Source organism: Amborella trichopoda, chromosome 12 (assembly GCF_054954075.1).
Source record: "Amborella trichopoda isolate Santa Cruz 75 chromosome 12, AtrichopodaSantaCruz75HAP2 v2.0, whole genome shotgun sequence".
Lineage (NCBI taxonomy): Eukaryota > Viridiplantae > Streptophyta > Magnoliopsida > Amborellales > Amborellaceae > Amborella > Amborella trichopoda.
Window position 1 is genome coordinate 38004789 of NC_142347.1, and position 21228 is coordinate 38026016.

At 32.8% G+C, this 21228-nt stretch overlaps 1 protein-coding gene across 1 annotated transcript; it reads right to left on the bottom strand.

Moving 5' to 3' along the window:
* Positions 1-6595: 6595 nt before the first annotated feature.
* On the bottom strand, positions 6596-20989 carry LOC18421796 (shikimate O-hydroxycinnamoyltransferase). The gene is made up of 3 exons (XM_088853669.1): positions 20885-20989; positions 15804-16244; positions 6596-7796 (listed from the first exon to the last, which is right to left on the bottom strand). The coding sequence occupies exons 2-3, from the start codon at positions 16209-16211 to the stop codon at positions 6909-6911; spliced, it is 1296 nt and encodes a 431-aa protein (XP_088709795.1). The 5' UTR covers positions 16212-16244; positions 20885-20989; the 3' UTR covers positions 6596-6908.
* Between the last annotated feature and the right edge of the window lie 239 nt (positions 20990-21228).

A 21228-nucleotide genomic window follows, 5' to 3' on the forward strand; every position in this document is an offset into this window, starting at 1 on the left:
TCTACTCCCTTGATCAAAACATATATTTAGAAGTGTTTTTTCAGTCTAAAATTTTAGAAACCACATAAAAATTACTAGATTATTATTTTTAAAATAAAAATTTAAATTTTGAATTTTGTCTCAGAACCAGCCCTTACAAAATTTAACAGTTTGAGTTTTGTCTCAGTGCTAACCCTTACAAAATTTAACAGATTCTATTCAATCTTGAGGCATTAGCCTTTCTAGTACACCTTGACAGGGGATCATAGGATCTAGTTTATCTTTTTTTGTCCAAGCATGGTGCATCTCACAAAGAGGTCCATTCTTTAGCACCATGTTCAGCCCACTTTGCACAGTGATTGTAACAATAATGTTACTTTTTTTGTTTTCATTTTTTTTATTTTTTTTGAAGTTGGGGTGGACTCAGGCAAGTTACTTGGATCCGTGTAACTCACCTCAGCCACGGTCCAAGTACCGTGGCTGAGGTGGTTGTTCTTACTAACAAGAGAGAAATAGCAAATAAGTTTTTGTCTTAATTTAATTATCCAATGAGAATAACACAAAAAAGGAAATTCATGTTTTCCTTTGATTGCAAAGAACCACAAGAAGCTGAACCATGTTGACCTTGACAGGGGATCATAAGATCTGGTTTATCTTTTTTTATCCAAGCATGGTGCATCTCACTAAGAGGTCCAGTCTTTAGTGCCATGTTCAGTCCACTTTGCGCAGTGATTGTGACAATCAAACTTGTTTGTTTCTTCATGAGCAGCTCTATCTAGGAAGGTAAGCCCTTGTAAACTTTCATGCTATATTTTGGCTTTTGATTACTTGTATTTCCCAAGTTTAATTCTCAAACATACTATTAGTATGGATGGTGCCATCATCGTAGTAGGCAGCCTACATGCTGTACTTTGGGGTAAAGCCAAAGATATTAACTGTAAAAAAGAGGCAACATTAAGAAGTCAAGAAGTTACAGAACCAAGAGATAGCAGATGTTTGATGCAGTGTTGGAGGGTTTTATGTGCATAATTTTGTTCCCTTCTGATGCATAACAAGATTGGATGGATTCAATATTTTTTATTCTTCTTAAATATTTGGGGCTTTAATTATTTCTTTATTTTTTTATGAATGTATTTGTATATTTATTTTATTAGGATCAGTTTTTAGAAATAGGATTACTAGGGATTTTTTTTTATTTAGTTAAGTCTAATTTCTTACGGAGTCTATTTTTAATTTAAAGTAGTCGTTTTTTTAGGGATAAGTCTTGTAGTAAAGCCGTTTTTTTTACTTTTTCTTATATGCATTGGTTTAGAAAGGTTTTTTAGGGAGTGCAAAAAACTATATGTTAAGGACGTTGCTTATTGTTAAATAAGGGGCAAGTTTTAAGGAATTATATTATGTAGGAAGGAAACTTTAAAAAGATCAAGGAGGCCTCATTGTAAGTTGGTTGTTTTTGGACGGAAATAAAAGTTAAGTTTTTACATATCGTGTAGAGAGAGAGAGTGGCCCTTTATGGGTACTTTTTTTTTTTTTTTTGTACTCTAGTTGTGCATGGTGAAGGATTCGGACTCCCACGTTTGTGCTTTCTTTTACAGATTTCTTTCAGTTTTTTATATCTCTTTAAAACATGGTTATCTTTGCCGGTAATTTTAAACTGCATCACCTTCACTATACCCTATTGTTATTGTTTGGGTGTGAGAAGCCAAACTGAATTTCACACAAATGCTGTGTAGTGGGTTTCATTTGGCCTTCAGGGTATCTCAAAAGATCATATGCTTGGAAGAAAATGAATGTTTTGATAAAAGAGGGTCATCGCACTCTGATACCACAATGCAACAAGTCATAAGTTTTGTAATGACAATCCAAATTTTGAATTTGATGATGTTTTGTTTCATTTTGTTTCTCAATCTTCAATATTATGGAACGACCTTGTAGTCATGGTTTTAGAAAAAAAAAGCATTTGGTACAAAAATTCCCTTCGGTCATCTAGATTTGTCTTCACTTTTGATGTAAAAAAGAAGCCTTGTTGTGAGAGCTTTGGATAACTCGTATGTTGGATAGGGCTCAAAGTTATTCTTCTATCAACTCTAATTGATGCACATCACATGGGCACATATATATGCTATCTGATATTTACCTAAATTAATTTATAAAGCCATCTTTTCGGTTCAAAATTTATAGCCCTAACCAATGGTTTAAAAAGCGGATTGGTGACCCGGATTGAGCACCTCAAAAACCGATTCTCGATCCCGATCGGCGAATCGGCGATCCGGATCGGAAATCAGCTGAATCGGTCAGATTAAAGCTTCAAAAAAATCCGAAAAAATTGTTAAAATTCATTATAAATATTGTTTTTTAGGAATTCAATAAGAAATGAGGGTACTCTATTAAGAATTTTTATTTCTTTGTATGAATATGCGAATATTGATATGTTCTTTTCCTGCATGAACTACTATTTATCATTTAATTTACGTCACACAAAAGGATAAACATAGAATTATCATAGAATAAGTATATCAACATACATGGACTACAATAAAGCATACAATTAGTAACATACGATTTAAAAATGCCGCCATTTGCTTTCTTACATTATTAGGGACACTATTGCACGCAGAAACATCTCCCTTAACGCCTGCCAAGTGTTGCTTGAACCTATGTACGCCACTACTTATCACTCTTTGGCAGTAATTACAAATAGTTTTGTCTTTTTTGTTGGGTTCAAGTCTGACCCCATGTTGTCATGCAGGGTTTTCTACAGATCGTGCCATGGTTTAACTTTAAAAGGTAAAAGGTTAAAATTAACCTGACAGTTGAACATGAAAAATAATCACCATGTGTAGTGATAATATGTTGGGATAGTTCATGAAGTTATATTTGTTAGTTAATGCAAAATACTTTTATTGACAAAAATATTTTAATTCCGACTGAAAAAATAATTTATTTACGCAACATTATAGATAGAAATAGCTTATATCAGCCACTACATAAAGAACAATAAATTTACATTGATATAGTATCAATAAAAAATATATTTACAATGGCATAGTAATTCACAATGCCAATACATATGGACTTGTCACAAATCTTCATTTCGACAAATATGAATTAGTTCCTACTGAGAAAATAAAAATATTTATGCAACATTATAGATAAAAAAAAGTCTGTATAAGTCACACATGTCAAATATTCATACATCTCAATTACAAATATGCAAGATAATATAATAAAAAAAGCAAGCTCCAAACATGCCTACAACTTAATTATCAAGAACATGTATTTTTTGCATTAAAAATTTAATAATAAAATTGATAATTGCAAGCTAATGTAATTATCATACATGATATTTTACAATGATATTCACTTTAATTCCTCATGATAATACAGTTTAACAACATGTATTTTTTGCATTAAAAATGTAAAAAATTTAAAATACTTTTTTAATGTAAAATTGCATTAAAAATATAATACAGTTTAACAACATGTATTTGTTAATGTATTTTTTTGCATTAACAACAAATTAAGAAATACAGTTTTGCATTAAAATATAACAACATGCCACGATTTTTTTACAATGATATTCACTTTAATTCCTCATGATAATACAGTTTAACAACATGTATTTTTTGTATTAAAAATTTTAAAAATTAAAAATACTTTTTTAATGCAAAACTGCATTAAAAATATAATACAGTTTAACAACATGTATTTGTTAATGTATTTTTTTGCATTAACAACAAATTAAAAAATACAGTTTTGCATTAAAAATATAATAACATGTATTTTTTTGCATAAATAATCTATCAACATTCAATTTTTTGAACTAGAAATTTAACAATAAAAATTAAAAATATTGTTTAATTCCTCATGATAATCAAAAACAGTTTTTCGAAAAATCACGATTTCTCAAAAAATTGATCATGAAAAAAAAACAAAAAAAAAACCCAGTTCTTCACAGACCAACCTAACATCAGTCATTCCAACTCAAAAATCCATCTCAAATCAAATAAAGTACATCAAATTTAATACATGTTTTGATAAACAACACTATAAGGAATCAAAGCCCTATAATATTAACACATTATTATCAAAATATTAAATAAAATCAATCAAATTGAGGAAAAAAAACGCAGCTCTTTACAAACATCAGTAATTCAATATCAAAAATCAATCTCAAATTGAATAAATCAGATAAAATTGAATACATGAGATGATAAAAAACACTACAAAGAATCAAAACCCTATAAATTTAATACATGATTTGTAAAATATTGACTGGATTTGATCAAATGGCGGAAAAAAAAAAAAAAAAAAATAGTCTACTTTTTTTTTAACAGACATCACTCTTATTTTCTATAAAATCCAACTCAAATTGAATAAATATAATCAAATTGAATATATCTAATGATAAACAACTACAAATAATCAAAACCCTATAAATTTAATACATGATTTGTAAAATATTGACTGGATTTGATCAAATGGCGGAAAAAAAAATAAAAAACAGTCTACTTTTTTTTTAACAGACATCACTCTTATTTTCTATAAAATCCAACTCAAATTGAATAAATATAATCAAATTGAATATATCTAATGATAAGCAACACTACAAAGAATCAAAACCCTATAAATTTAATACATGATTTGTAAAATATTGACTCGATTTGATCGCATGGCGGAAAAAAAAAAAAACAGAGTTTTTACCTGTTCTTCGTGTATCTGTGCCTTCAAACTCAAAATTGATATGTATTCCTCCAAGATAATCACAAATTATGAACACAAAATTCTGACCAACACTCTTACAATCACTCAGCCTGAAATTTTACAAAAAATGAAGCTTTATTTCAATTGAAACCACTGAAATGGCGGAAACCCTAAAACTCACTCTTCGATCCAAATTTGTTGATAAAAAACGGTGGTTTTAATTCGTTTTATTTAGTAAAAATGATTCGAAATTTGAATTAAAGTCTGTAAGCGTCGTTCATAAGGCTGAAAACGTTGAAAATCGATCACAAAATGACAAAAAAAATCGAAATATCGTGAAAAATACTGTGCAACCCGTATTCTTCCTCGTGACTCGGACGGAATCGCGAGTCTACTATTGGGAATAGCCCGGTTCTCTCTAGACACCGGCGATTCTCGTTTTATGTGCAGAACCGGTACGTCTTCGAACAATTATCGAGTCGAACCGGACTAGTCCAGTTCAACTTGGCGTTTTTTAAAACCCTGATCCTAACCATATTACATGCCCATATAAAAAAAAGGGGAAGAAGAATTTCCACCGGCTTTTAAGATCTGCACGATAATCGAGAGAATTTAAAGCCTTCTCTACAACACTATTTAGTGTAGGAAATGCCAACATAATTAGCAAAAGAAAGGGAGGGTAAATCAGCTTGTTTGATTTTTTGGGACAACTTCAAGGATTGAACCTTTGACCTCCCTCATCTTCCCAATTGAATCCCCTTTTTCATCTCATAAATCCCATTGTCATCTCAAGTTGGGCAAGGGCTTGATGTGGATTTTTTACTACCCTAGGTAATTAAGACTATATTGGGCCAGGCTTTGCCTAAGCCGGGCCATTATGAAGTTTTTTTCTGTCTCTTTTTTTATATCCATCTTCAAACCTTTTTTTGGTTGTAAACAAGAAAATATATATATGCTAATATATTTTTTAGAGAGAAAAAGAGAGATTGGGTTTCTAGAGAGAGGGTTTTAGAGAGACAGATAAGGTTTTCAAAGAGAGAGAGATTGCGGTTTTAGAGAGAGAATAAGATATTGGGTTTCTAGAGAGATAGAGCACGAGTTTTTGGAGAGAGAATGTATTCTTAGAAAGAGAATGTGTTTTTAGAGATAGTAATGGAGAGCAGGTTTTTAGAGAGAGATTGAGTTTTTAAAGAGAATGAATTTTTAGAGAGAGAAAGAGAGATTGGATTCTAGAGAGAGAAAGGGAGATTGGGTTTCTAGAGAGAGAATAGGTTTTTAGAAATACAAAGAGAGATTGAGTTTTTAAAGAGAGAATAGATTTGTAGAGAGCAAAAGATATTGACTTTCTATAAGAGAATGGGTTTTTAGAAAGAGAGAGATTGGATTTCTAGAGTGAGAATAGGTTTTTAGACATAAAAAAAAATTGGGTTTTTTGAAAGAAAAAGATATTGTGCTTTTAGAGAGAGCATTAGTTTTTAGAGAGAGAGAGAGAGAGAGAGATTGGGTTTTTAAATAAAGAGAAAATGTTTTTTGAGAGAAAAAGGCAGATTGGGTTTAGAGAGAGAATAGATTTTAAATTTTCTAAAAAATATTTTAGCATCTATTTATTTTCTATATTTATTACTTACTAAAAATGAAAAAAGTGTGAAGATTTAAAAAAAAAAAAAAAAAAAGATCTTAAATATAGGCTGGGCTGGGATTTTATTTAGGCTGGGTCTTAATACGTTTTGAGCTTGCCGGGCTTGGCCTCGCAAACCCAAAGCCCGGAACAGGCCTGAAATCAGTCCTGGCCCATGCCGGACCGTTAACAGACCTAACTGTAACCAGTACTCTATTGTCTCTCTGTCACTAGTATTCTTCTTCACCCTTAGTTTGGAAAACAATAATAGTGAGCATTGGAAGAGAAAACATGGACATGCAAAAGAGTGGAGACAGTATTATTAACAAAAATTTCTTTTATGCTTGCCTTGAGCAAATGGCAACAAGATTTCTTCCTTGAGCAAATGGCAACAAGATTTCTTACAAATTCAGCAACCCAATGGCAACCCTTCAGCCTCAAAACTCTCCCAATACTCAACAATCTTAAACATTCATATGAACCAGTTTCCCTCAAACCTCTCCCAATACTCAACAATCTTAAAACATTCATATGACCCAGTTTCCATGTATATGTAGTACACAATAACCAAGTTCAAAATAATTTCATGGAAAAGGAAAAAATTTGTTCATATATCATAGAAATACTTCTTGAAAAGCACCATATGATCAGCCTGCAATGAAATTGCCAAAGATAGACTCCCATCACCACTAGGGCTGGGCAACACAAAGGCCAACCCCTCATAAGCAATTCCCCCAGGCCCCATGAACACAGGCCTCCCCCACCCAAAATCAGCATCATGTATTGGCAACCTTGCCCAACTAGTGATCCCAATGTTGGGGCACCTAAATGTGTGGGCTCCTCTTACCAGGGCCCCCAAATCAGGCTGGATTTCGAGATAATCCAATGCCGATCGGAGATAATCATCATCCATCCTCGCCAATGCCTGACGTATGCAGCCGGCAGCTACGTAAGCCGGCCTTGACATCAAGTCGCCGGCGACGGCGATCGGTGTTGCAGTGAAAATCACATTCCCAAAGTATCCTGCAGGCAGAAGCGGCCTCAATCTGGAGCGACCATCGGTGGCAATGTACATCTTTGTAAGCTGATCATCAGGGAGGTTTCGCGCCTTGCATGAGCACCGCCACACGTGGCCTGCTAACATCTCATATGAGCTGTATGTGGAAGGGCTGCCGGAGTCCCTGGCACGAGACTTCAATGTATCAAGCTGTGCACGGGTGAGGGTGAAGATGGCGACAGATGGGGAAGAAGGGGGTTCGGAGGGGGGTCTTTTCATTGGAGGTGGGGGTTGGTATTCAATGTGGGAGAAAAGGGGAGTTGGGGGGTCGCGGGCACGGAGGAGGGTGCGATCGATGAAAGGGTGAGGTTCGGAGAGGGGTAGGCCACGGGTGAGGTCTGACCACGCATTGATAAAATGGAGGCCAGAGGCTCCATCAGCCACGTGATGCTGCATGCCCACACCGAGGGAGACTCCGCCACACTTGAAGAAGGTCACCTGTGGAAGGGGACGAGCATTCGCAGGGTTAGCGAACTTGCAGCAGGTATAAGTCGGAGAGAGAGGAGAGAAACTGGCTTTTTGAGTTCAAGATTGAGATTTCGGTAGCTTGAAATAGCATCAACCATAGAGGACACCTTTGGCGAGTTATGTGTGACTCGCTATAGAAAGTGATGAAGAGAGCTCCAGTCTCTTCATGACACACAAACATGCACATACAGCGGTAATGTCTCTCTTTTTTTTCTTTTTTTTTTGTGTGCATGTCAATTACACATTTTTTATTAAATAAAAATGGAGAAAATACAAATCATATTTTAACAACATAGGACAATTGTGCCAAATCAATAAATAAAGACAAAAATAAAATCAGGAGATCTAAAATGCTAAACTGTAGCGTTAGAAAGAGACATTTCCTTCTTGGCAAGTGTACTTGCTACCATGTTAGATTTGTGATAAATGTGATCCATCTACGATCGGAAAGTCTATAAGTCTGTGTTGACAATTGGCTGCTAATGTGCGGAAAGTGGCAATGTGTCCTAATATGAGGATGGGTGTATTTGTATGGGTGTGTGCGTGCGGGCGTGCATTTGTGTTTATGTATATGAGAGAGAGAGGCTTGCCATTTTATGGTGTGTCTCGACTCTGGACAGCCTACTAATCATGAGTAAAAGCATTTTTTAAGTACACTGACGCAGCACATTTATGCTCCATTTTTTGGTGGAATCAAATAAAAAAATTTAACCAAATATCACTAAAGTCGCAAAAACAAGATTTCCCTTCATTCTTGATATGAAAAAATGTTTTACATGGTGGATCTAGGAAGTAGATTACACCTATCGATCCCGATCTGGGTTTTGCCAGCTATCCGGCAAAGAGACAAAAAGCAAAATACACAAAAAAGTTTTATGTTTAATATCATTTACGTTTTTAAATAGCGATTGGCGGGACAAGAGAGTCTTCTTGTTTCCCGAGTGGTGGAGGTTCGAATCCTCCTACAACAATTACCTTTTGTTTAACGTTAATAGAAAACCTTAATATTAATAACGTTTCATCTTATGATTTTTTTCTATGCTTTTTGCCCTTTTTATTTTTTGACCATTTTCCTTTTTTTTTTCTTTTTTTTTCTTTTCTTTTTTTGGTTTTTTGTTACCCAAGTCCAAAGTGTTGACTCGCCATGTTGGATCTTCTGACGCGGACGAGCCAGATGCTCAGTTCGGTATCCCCGGTTTTTAAACATTGGTCCATTGTGGCCCCATATTTTGTCTTGGAGTTGTATTTATTTCAAACATAAAACTCGGCCATGTCCCCTCAATTTCCGCTTCTTGCTGAGCATACTCGTTGCACCTCAAGTTAACTAAACAAATAAACACAAAATTACAAAATACATATTTAATGGTGGAATCAGTAAATACATTTTATATATGTAATTTGAATTTTTGAACTTTTCTTATTTTTTATATTGTCATTTTCTTTAGATTTTTCTAAATGTCTACCCAACTGCAAATCATTTTTTTCTAGATCCATATTTCATATTTTTTTCAGCTTATTTGGACTTTTTATGTGATTTTATTATATTTATTATATTTTTTAACTTTTTTTTTATATATTGAAAAATATGTCATAAGTTGGGTGGGCAAAGTGGAAATGTGCAACTGGAATTTTATGTGATCGCCACATACTAATGAAGTTGAAGGGCAAGTTTTATAAGATAGATGTGAGACCAACTTTACTTTATGAGACGAAATATTAGGCGGTCAAGAAATAGTAGGATGAGTGTAGATATGAAAGAGTAGCAAGTCAAAAAGGAATATAATTCAAAATGAATAAATTTGCGAGAACTTAAGTGTGTCTTCAATAGACGCTAAAATGAGAGAAACTATACTTAGGTGGGCCGGCTATTGTGAAGAGTCTCATGTTTTTCTGAAGAGACTAGGTGTCTATTAATTGATATGAATATACAGACTTATCTTTTATAAACAAATTAAACACTAATAGAAACTAAATTATAGACACTTAAACTATACTCAGACTTACCATAAAATACAAGACACAATATCCTATCCTTTCCACATTTACTGATTACAATATACACTTTCTATATTAATCGGATATACAGTATATACTTTCATTTCACATTCCTCCTCAAACTCAAGATGTTATGAAAGAGAGCAGCTGGAGTTTGAACACCAAGTCGTGGAAACAAGCAGTTGAATCTTCAGACGCATACTCAGATTGTTTGATCAACAAGCACAAAAAGCAGTGGCGAATCAACAAACCTCGAGAACATATGGCTTCAAGAACTCTCGAAAAAGATCAAACAGATCAAAGAGTCAAAACACGACTCAGCAGAGAGATAGATCAGAGAGTCAAAATACGACTCGACAGGGAAGACAGATCAAAAAGTAAAAAACGACTCATTAGAGAGTCGAAAACGACTCAACAAAAGTTGCACAGACTGGGTGAGCAAGAGACTCATCTTGAAAATCGGCTTCAATACTTCAGGGACGAGGAATGGACATGAAGAATATGAATCTGACTCTGATACCATGTGAAAAAGTCTCAGGTTTCTCAGAAGAGACTCGGTGTCCATTAATTGATATGAATAAACAGATTTGTCTTTATAGACAAATTACAAATGACACTAATAGAAACTAAATCATAAACATCTAAACTATACTCAGACTTCCCATAAAATAGAAGCCACAATATCCAACCCTTCCCATATTTACTGATTACAATATAACCTTATATTAATCGGATATACAATATAAACTTTCATTTCACAGCTATGAGGACCATAGTACGGCACCTGTTCGGAGTTGTGAGTTGATTCAAATGGAAAGCAGGATATGGTTAGAAGTAGTGAGAAAAAATATGTGAACTTATAGCCTTATTGAGAGAATGACACTTGAAAGAGCAAAATTGCATACCTGAATTTGTGTAATCGACTCTAAATAGTTATGAAAAGGCTTTGATGATGATGATGATGAAGAGGGTTTTTTGTTTTTTTACTTACACACTATTCGGCCGATTCCACTCGCCGAGTTACTCGGCCCGATCTAGGGCCGAGTCAAGACCCACGCCGGAGATGGATTTCAAATGCTACTTATTATCCCAAAAATTTTGTTGAAGATTTCAAACAAACTTGGGAGTGCTCAACCACAATTTTTTTACTCTTGCGCTATAAAAATTGTTCTTTCGCACTAAAAGATCCTTTATCTTTCCTTGTGAGTGAAAATTAAATAGTAAAGGATGGGTTATACGTGGACTTTTAAAATCCATATTAGTGAGATTTACTTAATCTTCTCAACTATTTTTTGGGTACTTATACACTCTTGTGTTGCATATAATTTTTTGAAATAAGGGTATTTTTTGTAATTAAAAGGAGTAGGATATATATTTTTATAAAAAATTAATGGCATTTATTAGTGGTTAAAAAACAATCATAACTTCATGATGTCATCATCCACTATAAATAATAAATACTCTTTGTTCTATAAAAAATTTCAATTTTATCCCTAGGAAAAAATATTATTACATAGTGGACGTATTGAGTATCCAAAAACGTTGAGTACATTAAGTATGTATAAATACTCTAACATAATCCAAATTTAAAAAGAGATCACAACCATTCCAACTCATTAGATGTCATATTGGATGTCTTAGGGTGAGTGACAAAGTCCGATAATTTTTTTTCAACTATGTGTCTATTTAGGGACACTTTTACATGCACCTATTTTGAAATTTAAGGGACAAGTGTGATCGTGACCTTTTTATACAAAAGATAAAGGGTGCAGTTTGTACAAAGGCAAGGCTCTAAATAATCAAATTAAAATGCACCTTCAAATAGTATAAAAAAATGTGGTTTCAATACTAGAAAACTTTTTGATAGCCGTAAAATATATTTTCATCTCTAATTATAAAATTTAAAGCTTCAAAAATAGTGTAGATCGAGTCGATCTATGAAAACTTGAAAATCTTGAAAATTGACGGTCCAAATATGCACTACAAGATACACTATTTTCAAAACTTGAAATCCATTTTTTTCTCAAGTCCATGCATCTTAAAGTGATCAATTTAAGCATCAAAACAACCTCTTCTAGTGGAAATTTTGAGATATGCCCTAATTTTAAACCTTTCTCAAAGATAAATGGTCTCTTTCTATATTCCAATTTGAAATCCATCTTAGCGATTAACTTTGAATCAACAACGATAAAACAAATTCTAGTGTTCAAGGGCTCCGTCAAGTCCGAGTAGAGGACTTGGTCCCTTGCTAACCCAAGTATTGAGGTAAAACTCCGGCTCTTTTAAAAAAAAAAAATGGAAAAATTTGTAAAAAAACTGGAATTAGTGTATAACAATTATTCATGCAATTTGGGGGTTTTTTTTTTTTATTTGTGAGTTTTTCTTGTGACATGTTCCAATTTAATAGTTTTCTCTTTTTTATTATTTTTTAAATATCTCAAATCACGAATTAATATTTTTTAAATCTATATTTTATTATTTTTTAAAAAAATTATTTTAAGCTAGTCTTGTTTTTTATTTTATTTCACTTTAAAAATTTTTATTTCATTATTTTAAAAAAATTAAATTTTTATCTTGACTTTTTTTTGGTCACTCTGCCAGTTTACTCAGAACCCAATGCCTGTCTAAAATCATTGATATGAACCAAAGACACTCACACTAATACCACTCCAATGATCTATTTTTGCATCTCCTATCATCTCTTTGCATCTCTTATCATGTCTTGGAAGATGGGTGGGATTGAGAACGTTGGGGGACACTTGCGCTGAACAGGTACCTTATATTTTATTATTTTTAATTATTAATATATTTTAAATCTAAATAAATTTAAAGGTCTCTTCAATTTTGATTAAACCAAACCTCGTCCGGACCAATCTTGAACACAGGTTCAATCACAAACTTTGAAAAAAAGAAGCTCTGAGGGTACCATTAACCACATTTAACGGCTGATAAAATTTATGATGCACCCCACCACATGTGGTTCTACAGTTTTTTAATATTGCACCTAAAAAGTTGATTCTAGTCAATGACACTTTTCTAATAATTTAAATTTGATGGACAAGTATGATTATAACCTATAACCACCTTGTACTAAAACTAAATGATGCTTTTTTTACACTTTTCGTTTATAAAATACTACCATGGGCTATTTGAAAATTAATAGAAAAGAGAAATTTATCATAATATACCACCTCACTTTTTAAGTATTCAAAATTGTATCCTCTGTTTACTGTTCCAACTCAAAATCTCATGTAATTTGAATTAAATCAAAAGACGTTAAATATTTAATGGGCATGGTTTGTGTAGAGCCTCGGCTCCAAAGAATCAAATTAGAGCCTACCTTCAAATAGTATCAAGAAATGTGGTTTCAATACTGGAAATCTTTGTGATAGCCTTAAAATATATTTTCATCTTTATTTATAAAGTTTAAAACTTCAAAAATAGTGTAGATCGTCAGATCTATGAAAACTTGAAAATCTTGAAAAGTGACAGCCCAAAAATGCGTTACAAAAAATACCATTTATAAAATTTGAAATCCATTTTTTTCTGATGTCCATACATTTTTAATGTCGAGATGGTCAATTTGAGCATCAAAACAACTTCTTCTAGTGAAATTTTTGATGTAGGCTCTTATTTTATTATTTAGAACCTCGGCTCTATATAAACTTTTCCCATATTTAATTTTGACAAATCCCCCCCCCCCCCCCCCCCCCCCCCCCCCCCCCACATTTAATTTTGACAAATCCCCACCCCCCCCCACAAAACAATAACTACTTGAAATAATTAGATTAGAAGATAAAAAGTTAAATAGGCTCTATATAAACTTTTCGCATATTTAATTTTGACAAATTCCCCCCCAAAACAATACCTACTTGAAATAATTAGATTAGAAGACAAAAAGTTAAATAGTACAACTCTTAAGTGTGATTGATAAGTTTCTTTTTCTTTTTTTTTTTTTTTTTTTTTTTTGTTTTTTCTTCTTTTATGGGCGACCACACCTGCACATTTTGTTAGAAAATGTAGTATTAGTGTAACTGTGTAAGAAGCTTCATGATGCCTTGAAAAATCTATGTTCAATGTTAATTATGAAACTTCAAATTTCCAAAATGGTACAAATCATGAACACTTGAGTCCAGATAACTTGTTACGAGATGCACTATTTTTATTTTTAATAATTGAATTTCTTTTATCCTTTATAGAAGTAAAATGTTTTCCGATTTGGGATATTATTTTATATTACATTTTTTATGTTCACCTAACTTTAATAGTATAAGGCTGCAACAATATATAAACTTCTTCCGTTTTTTTTTTTTTTGTTTGTTATTGGATGTGTTTGTAACCCTTTTGTGAGGGAAGGTCACAGTCTCTTTCTATATAAGCATTTTTAAAAATTTCATTTCCTTTTCGCTAATAGCAGCTCCTCCATGTCCCAAATCTTTCCCCATAACCACTATTTTTATGGGTTATTTGGGGCTCTAGGATATGCAAATACAGGTTTTGTATATCTAGATTTTGATGGACTACGGTGGTTGAGAGTAGTTCTCAAGGTTGTAGTTTTCAATATCATATCTTAGATATCCACATCCTCAAAACCACTCATTTCCAAGATTTGCTCATTCAAAAAAAAACATAGAATGAGTAAAAAAAACTTAGAATAAACAAATACAAGGTTTTAAAAAAGCTAGCTTTTGCAGTGGGGCATGTGCTTCCTCTCCTTTTTGGCTCTCTCTCCTCACAATAATGATATTATTTTATATTTATAATTTGTTATATTTAATATTTGCTATTATTGTTATTTCATTACAATTATTATTATTATTATTTCAAATATTTATCGTAAAATATCATCAATATTATTAATATTAGTATTAATATAATAATGTTATATTGTAATCATAACGTATAACATTAGTTTATATTTTTAATTAATATTATGTTATTAGCATAATATATTAATATCATATTATTTGAATATTAAAATAATGTATATTTTATTATAATATTTATTAATATCATTATATTAATATAATGTATTACAATATTATGTTATTATCATAATATATTAATCTCATATTATGTGAATATTAAAATATTGTATATTTTATTATTCTTATTAGTGTTATTATTGTTATTATTATCTTTATCATCATTATTATGGTTATTTTAAATATTTATTATTGAACTAATAATTATTTAAATATATTGAGACTATCATGATCTTTATGGCTTTGTGCAAGTCCATTTCTTTTGCTTAATATCTTTTAAGAAAAAGCAGATATGTCAAGCATTGGTTCAGAGGGCAGGAGACTATATTAGGTTGAAGGATGGGGTCGAGCCTAGAGATATTATGAAAGTGTAATAAGAGTATAATATAATTGTTATACTAATAAAATGATATTTTATTATTATACTATTATTATAATTAGGATGTTGATGATAATGATTATTGTTATTGTTGTATAATAATAGTATAATGTAATTATTATACTAATAAAAAGATATTTCGTTATTATAATTAGGATGACGATGACGATGGTTATTGTTATTATTGTTGATATTATCATTATTATTTTCTATAAAAGAATGTCAATACCATTAATATTAATATTATTATATTTTAGTATAATAATATTATATTGTCATGATTTTACAGTTAGATGAACCAAACAAAGAATTTGTTACAGGGTGTTCCAGGTTAATTCAGAAAAGTACTCAAACAACATTAATTTTTAAACCACGTTTTACAGGAAATTTATATACCCACCATTTGATGCATAACGACATTGATTCTTAAATCATGTTTTACAGGAAATTTATATACCCACAACTTGATACATAACCAGGTTTTGCAAATACCAGGCCCCAAACGGCCGATTTCAGAGAGAGACCAACCAAACATGCAAGAATAAAAAAAGACAACACATGGAGAGAAAAAAAGGATAAGCCACTAGAGAGGGAAACAAAAACCAGACAAGAAATTACCTGAAGAACAAGCAAGGGATAAGCCGAGATATCCTCTGTGTAATTAACCTTTGGTAGAAGCTGCTTAAGCTCCATAGTTGGAGCAAAATCCCCAAAATCATCAACAACTGAGTCTGTGTAGGCCTCCACAAAGAGCACTCCTTGACCATCACAGTCTATTTCGATGCGCCCATCTTCATCTCTCCTCAAACGCCCAGCCATTGGATAGAAGGGAACAAGAGCCCTGCTCAAGGCTTCTTTCAACACTTGCGTATCAAAGAAATTGGGTGCACCATTTGGTCTGTAGAAATACACACTTGGTGTATGCATTCTCGGAACCACCAAGTCCACATTGGAGTTCCACAGTGCAATCCTCGGCGTTTGCTGAGCCGGGCGCACCATTGTCGACCCCTTCACTGTGATAATCATCTTTTCCTTCACTATCTCCTTGCCTTTCCTCTACTGTTAAGTCAGAGACAATGAGAGGGGTGAGAAACAAGGAAATACTAATTATATAAAGGATGCAGTTTGTATAGAGCCTAGGCTGTAAACAATCAACTTTGAGCCTACCTTCAAATAGTATGGAGAAATATGGTTTCAATACAGAAAATCTTTGTGATAGCCTTAAAATATACTTTTATTTTTATTTATAAAGTTTAAAGCTTCAAAATAGTATAGATCGACAGATCTATGAAAACTTGAAAATCTTAAAATTTGACGATCCAAAAATACGTTACAAAATGCACTATTTTCATAACTTAAAATCCATTTTTTTCTCCTGTCCATACATCTTGATGTCGAGATGTTCAATTTGAGTATCAAAAAAACCTCTTCTAGTGCAAATTTTGAGATAGACTCAAAATTGATTGTTTAGAGCCTCGGCTCTATATAAACTTTTCCCTTATATAAAAATACACATATATTTTGTGATGCTCTTTCTTGTGGAGAAAGTTGGAGGTGGGTGTAACAAATTAACATGTCCTTTCCGTGGGGATGGTTGGCTTTTAAGGTATGAGAGGCGGGTGGTCCTGTGGGGGTTGGTGGACTGAGTGGGCATGAATGTTTTTTCTTTTTCGTTTCTCTCATTTTAGGGAAAGAAAATTAATGTTTTGGTTAAGAAGGGAGAGTGCCCTTTGTGACTCTAGGGGGACTGCACCCTGTCTTTATCTAATTTAAGGATTTTTTTCCATAGAAGCCATCACCTAACTGCTTCCTCACTATTTTTTTTATTTCCCCCTTTTTTTTCTGTTTTTTTTGGATTTTTTTTATGGCTATGAGTTCGACCTCTCACAATTTTCTTAAAGATTTCTCTTTTGCTCACATGCTTCTTGAGCATGTCAACACACTCACAAATTTCCTTACATTCTCTCCAGTATTTCCTTTTTTGATAAAAAGTTCCATATATAGAAAATTAGGGCCGGTAATGGGCTGGGCCAGCCATAACCCTAGCCCCGCCCAGTGCCCATGGGGCTGGCTTAGGCTCGGCCCTAGCTTTGTGTGGCTCGGGGTCAGCCAAATAAAAGCAAAATTAACAAGAAACGCTAAAAGAATAGGGCTGAACCAGGCCACGCCCTTAGACCCCATTATGTGGTATAGGGCTAGCCTTGGCCCTGTTACAGCCACGCTGGACCGAACCAAGCAAAAAAAATAAATGAAAAAAATAAAAAAAAATTAAAAAAACAAAAAAAAAAGTTTGGCCAAATCGGGCCAACACTAACCCTAGCCAAGCACTTGGGCTAGGGTTTGTGGCCGAAGCCCTACTTTTTCTAGGCCGGCCGGGTGGCCCGATGCCGACCCAACAATTATTTAATGTCTAATAAAAAACAAAAGACATGTGCTGCTCACCGTCCAATAAATTGAAATCCAACTTTTAATCGATAATGTAATGAGTGGCCGTATTTTTCTTTTGACAATATTAAATATTTTTATTGAATGGTTGGAGTGACCCCAAGTTACTATGCAGGTCGACCGACATAATAACCGTATCCAAAAATAAAATAAAGAGCTATCATTCAAAATGCCTGTACCTCTCACTCCCCACCATCTAAACAAATCTCTCTTAGGAGGGAAAGAGGTCCAATTGGGTTGGAGAGAGTGACCGAGAGAAAGAGATCAAAAAAGATAGAGAAAGAGGTATGAGTTTTATTCTTTTAATCCTCAAATGGGGGTATCAAACTCAAAGTACCATATACTTCACCTATTTCTAGCATATGCTATATGATGAAAGAACCATGGACTTCACCTCTTTCTAGCCTATTCTATATAGATACATATAAGCGCTTGTGAGTCCAGACTCTGAGTAATGCAGTGACGTTGCCCTAATAAATGTTAACGTATATTTGGTATTGAGCTCTCATGTGATTAGGTGTCGAAGTTTTGGACAAACTTTTTGTGTATTTTCTACAGCATAAAACTTATATGCTTTTTCTTTTCTAACCGCCCATTCTGAATGGAAAGCTAAGATTGCCCCAATCACAATGTCACGTCTTTATACTAATTTTTTTTTAAAGCTTTTTCTATAAACTATTTTAACAACAAATTTTGGACGTCCAACCCTCTATTAAACTTGCACTAACGAAAAATATAAAAAACAAATATACGCAATAAAATAAAATGACCAAAGTACCCTTAAAAGATTCAAAAAGTATTTTGGTCATTATATTTTATTGAAAAATTATTTTTAATATTTTTTATAGGCACACCTCAATAAGAAGATGACACGTACCAAATTTTATATTTATACAATTTGTATAAAAAAAACTAAAAAGAAACTATTTTGAGATGTCGGATCTAAGATCAAATAGTAGTGACTCTCTTGATCAAAATTGGACGGCTGGATGGTCGAAGAAGCATAGATCTCCTATACTGTAGGGGAAGTATAGAAACCTTTCGCAGTAGTTTTTTCACACCAATTACTAGTAGCTCATATCTTCACACCAATTGGTAACCAAATGACGTAAAAAAAAGTATCATACTTGCTCAACCAAGAGACTTATTTCACGGGAAAATATTTTCACAGAAGTATTGTCGCATGTACCAAACAAGCCCTAATTTCCGAGGCAATACATGGTTACGGTTTGTATAAGGCCGAGGCTCTAAGCAATCAAAGTAAGACACACCTTTAAATAGTATCGAGAAATGTATTTTAGATGCTACAAATCTTTGTGATAGCCTCAAAAAAAAAATTCATATCTAATTATAAAATTTAAAGCTTAAAAAATGGTGTAGATCCAGCCGATCTTTGAAAACTTGAAAGTCTTGAAAATTGACGGTCCAAAAATGCATTACAAGATGCACTATTTCCTAAACTTAAAATCTATTTTTTCTCATGTTCATGCATCTTGAGGCCGAGATGATCAATTTCAAGATTTTTGGGCATCAAAATAACCTCTTCTAGTGAAATTTTTGAGGTACACCTTAATTTGATTGTTTAGACTTTAGAGCCTCACACTTACATAAACTTTTGCTTCAAAGATATAGAAGTGGTTAGCCTATAGTTCAATGTTATGTGATATGGATTAAAATTAGGTTACATATGACTATGAGGAACATGAGATATCATAATTTTATTCTCAGTTTTCTTGACAAGCTAGGTCAAACATAATAGTAATAAAATGAGAGAAATAAAGAGAGAAACTTTAACCCAAAAAAAATATTGAAGAAAAAGGGTGGGGAGTATTAGTTCGATCAATTCATCATTATCATTCAAACTTTATCTCAATGATTTGGGATCTACTAGATGAATCATTTTCTCCTATTCTTCTCTTTCAAGATTTACGATAAGATGGGATAAAAAATTTATGCTGAGATCTACTTTACAACACCCAACTCTTTTACCCGCGCTTGGTGCGGGTCAAAGAAAGTGGGTGGCCATTTTATTCTTAAATATTGACTTTTTTTTTTTTGCCAAGTCTAGTGACAAGTCACAATCATAATTTGATACAAGTAGGGGGCATTTTATTCTTAATTTGATACAAGTAGGGGGCATTTTATTCTTAAATATTGCCCTTTTTTTTTTGCCAAGTCCAGTCACAAATCACAATCATAATTTGATACACGCAACAAGCTCCAACCATTCACAAAATCCACGTACGTACCCCAACGTTCAAAGCCACAGCTAGAAATTAATTGAAAAAAATTCCTTTTTAAAATTTAAAAATAATCTCAAGTATTTTACATTTAATATACAAGTCCCACTCTCTCTAGTAAATATCGTATTTAGTTTTATCTTTTATATATTGGATTAAACTCAAAAGGAGTCTATATTTCTTATCATCATCTCACATTAGTAAAAAAAATGCTAAAATAGTTTTTAAAATAAATAAAAATTAACCAAAATTTTCTACAATTTTAAAACTTCATGAGGGTATTTTGGTTATTTTTATGTAAATTATTTGTATTTTTACTTTTTGCTAATGAGTGAGCGACAAGCATAGATATCCCGGCAGAAATGTAAAATTAAGATTCTAAATTCACCATAGAAAGTGTAGAATATAAAAATATGAAAATATTTTTAAAACCCCAAAATAAAAGAGATTTTTCTTAATATTCCAAAAAAACTTTATTGCCTATCCAAACCTTGGTTGCCTGTCCCAAACGAGTTGGTTGAACCAACATTTAATTGGAAAAGTAAGTAAAGCCTGCTCATAACTTATTGAAAATTACGAATCAAGTACTGCAAAATCTTTACATTGATCTTCCCGGCTTGAACATTAGGATTACAAAAAAAAAAAAAGGATTTCAAACCTTAAAAAGAATATATATTGTAATAAATTATTTAGACCGTCCATTTCACACTAAAAATACATGCTCATAGATCCACAAGATCTGTACAATTTTTTTGTTTTCAAAATTTCACAGTTACAGTTCAAAATTGATTTTTGAGACATAATGGAGATTACTATTGCTTAGAGTGGTGAGGCTTTATTTTGTTTTCATAAAGCCTAAGCCTTATAGAAACTCCATCCCATTTAATTTTAAAAAAAACTTCCAAATTCAAACCTAAGGCCACCCAAATAAAAGAAAAAATCCCCAAAAGGAAGAGAAACAATTCATAATCGCCCGAACCAAAACAAAAACCAGAGTCAAATTCAAGAGATTACCTTTTGATTATATGAAGCCCGAGGATTTCGCAATCACTTCGACAGTAGTAATCCGACGAAAAAATCAGTTTTCCAGCTCTGATCCGATCGTCCGTCTTTCGATTTACGGTTTCAGAAAGTTGGGTCTCAATTTATAGCCGAGATCTATGGGTATTTGGCTGAAAAAAATGGAAGAAGATCAGTAAAAGCAGTCCGGGAAGAGGCCGTGTTTTCCAAAATAGAGGGACAACGAAAAGATGGGGTGGGTGGGAACAAAAGTTGAAATATGAGTAGAGAGAGAGAGAGAGAGAGAGAGAGAGAGTGAATGGATATGAGAAGCTTGATCGTGTTGGTGGGAGGATACA

Excerpts from the sequence above, each read along its gene's own strand:
- LOC18421796 (XM_088853669.1), bottom strand. The coding sequence starts at position 16,211 with ATGATTATCACAGTGAAGGGGTCGACAATGGTGCGCCCGGCTCAGCAA. Across the intron at positions 7,797-15,803 it reads ATCCCTTGCTTGTTCTTCAG|GTGACCTTCTTCAAGTGTGG; the intron begins GTAATTTCTTGT and ends CCCCTTCCACAG.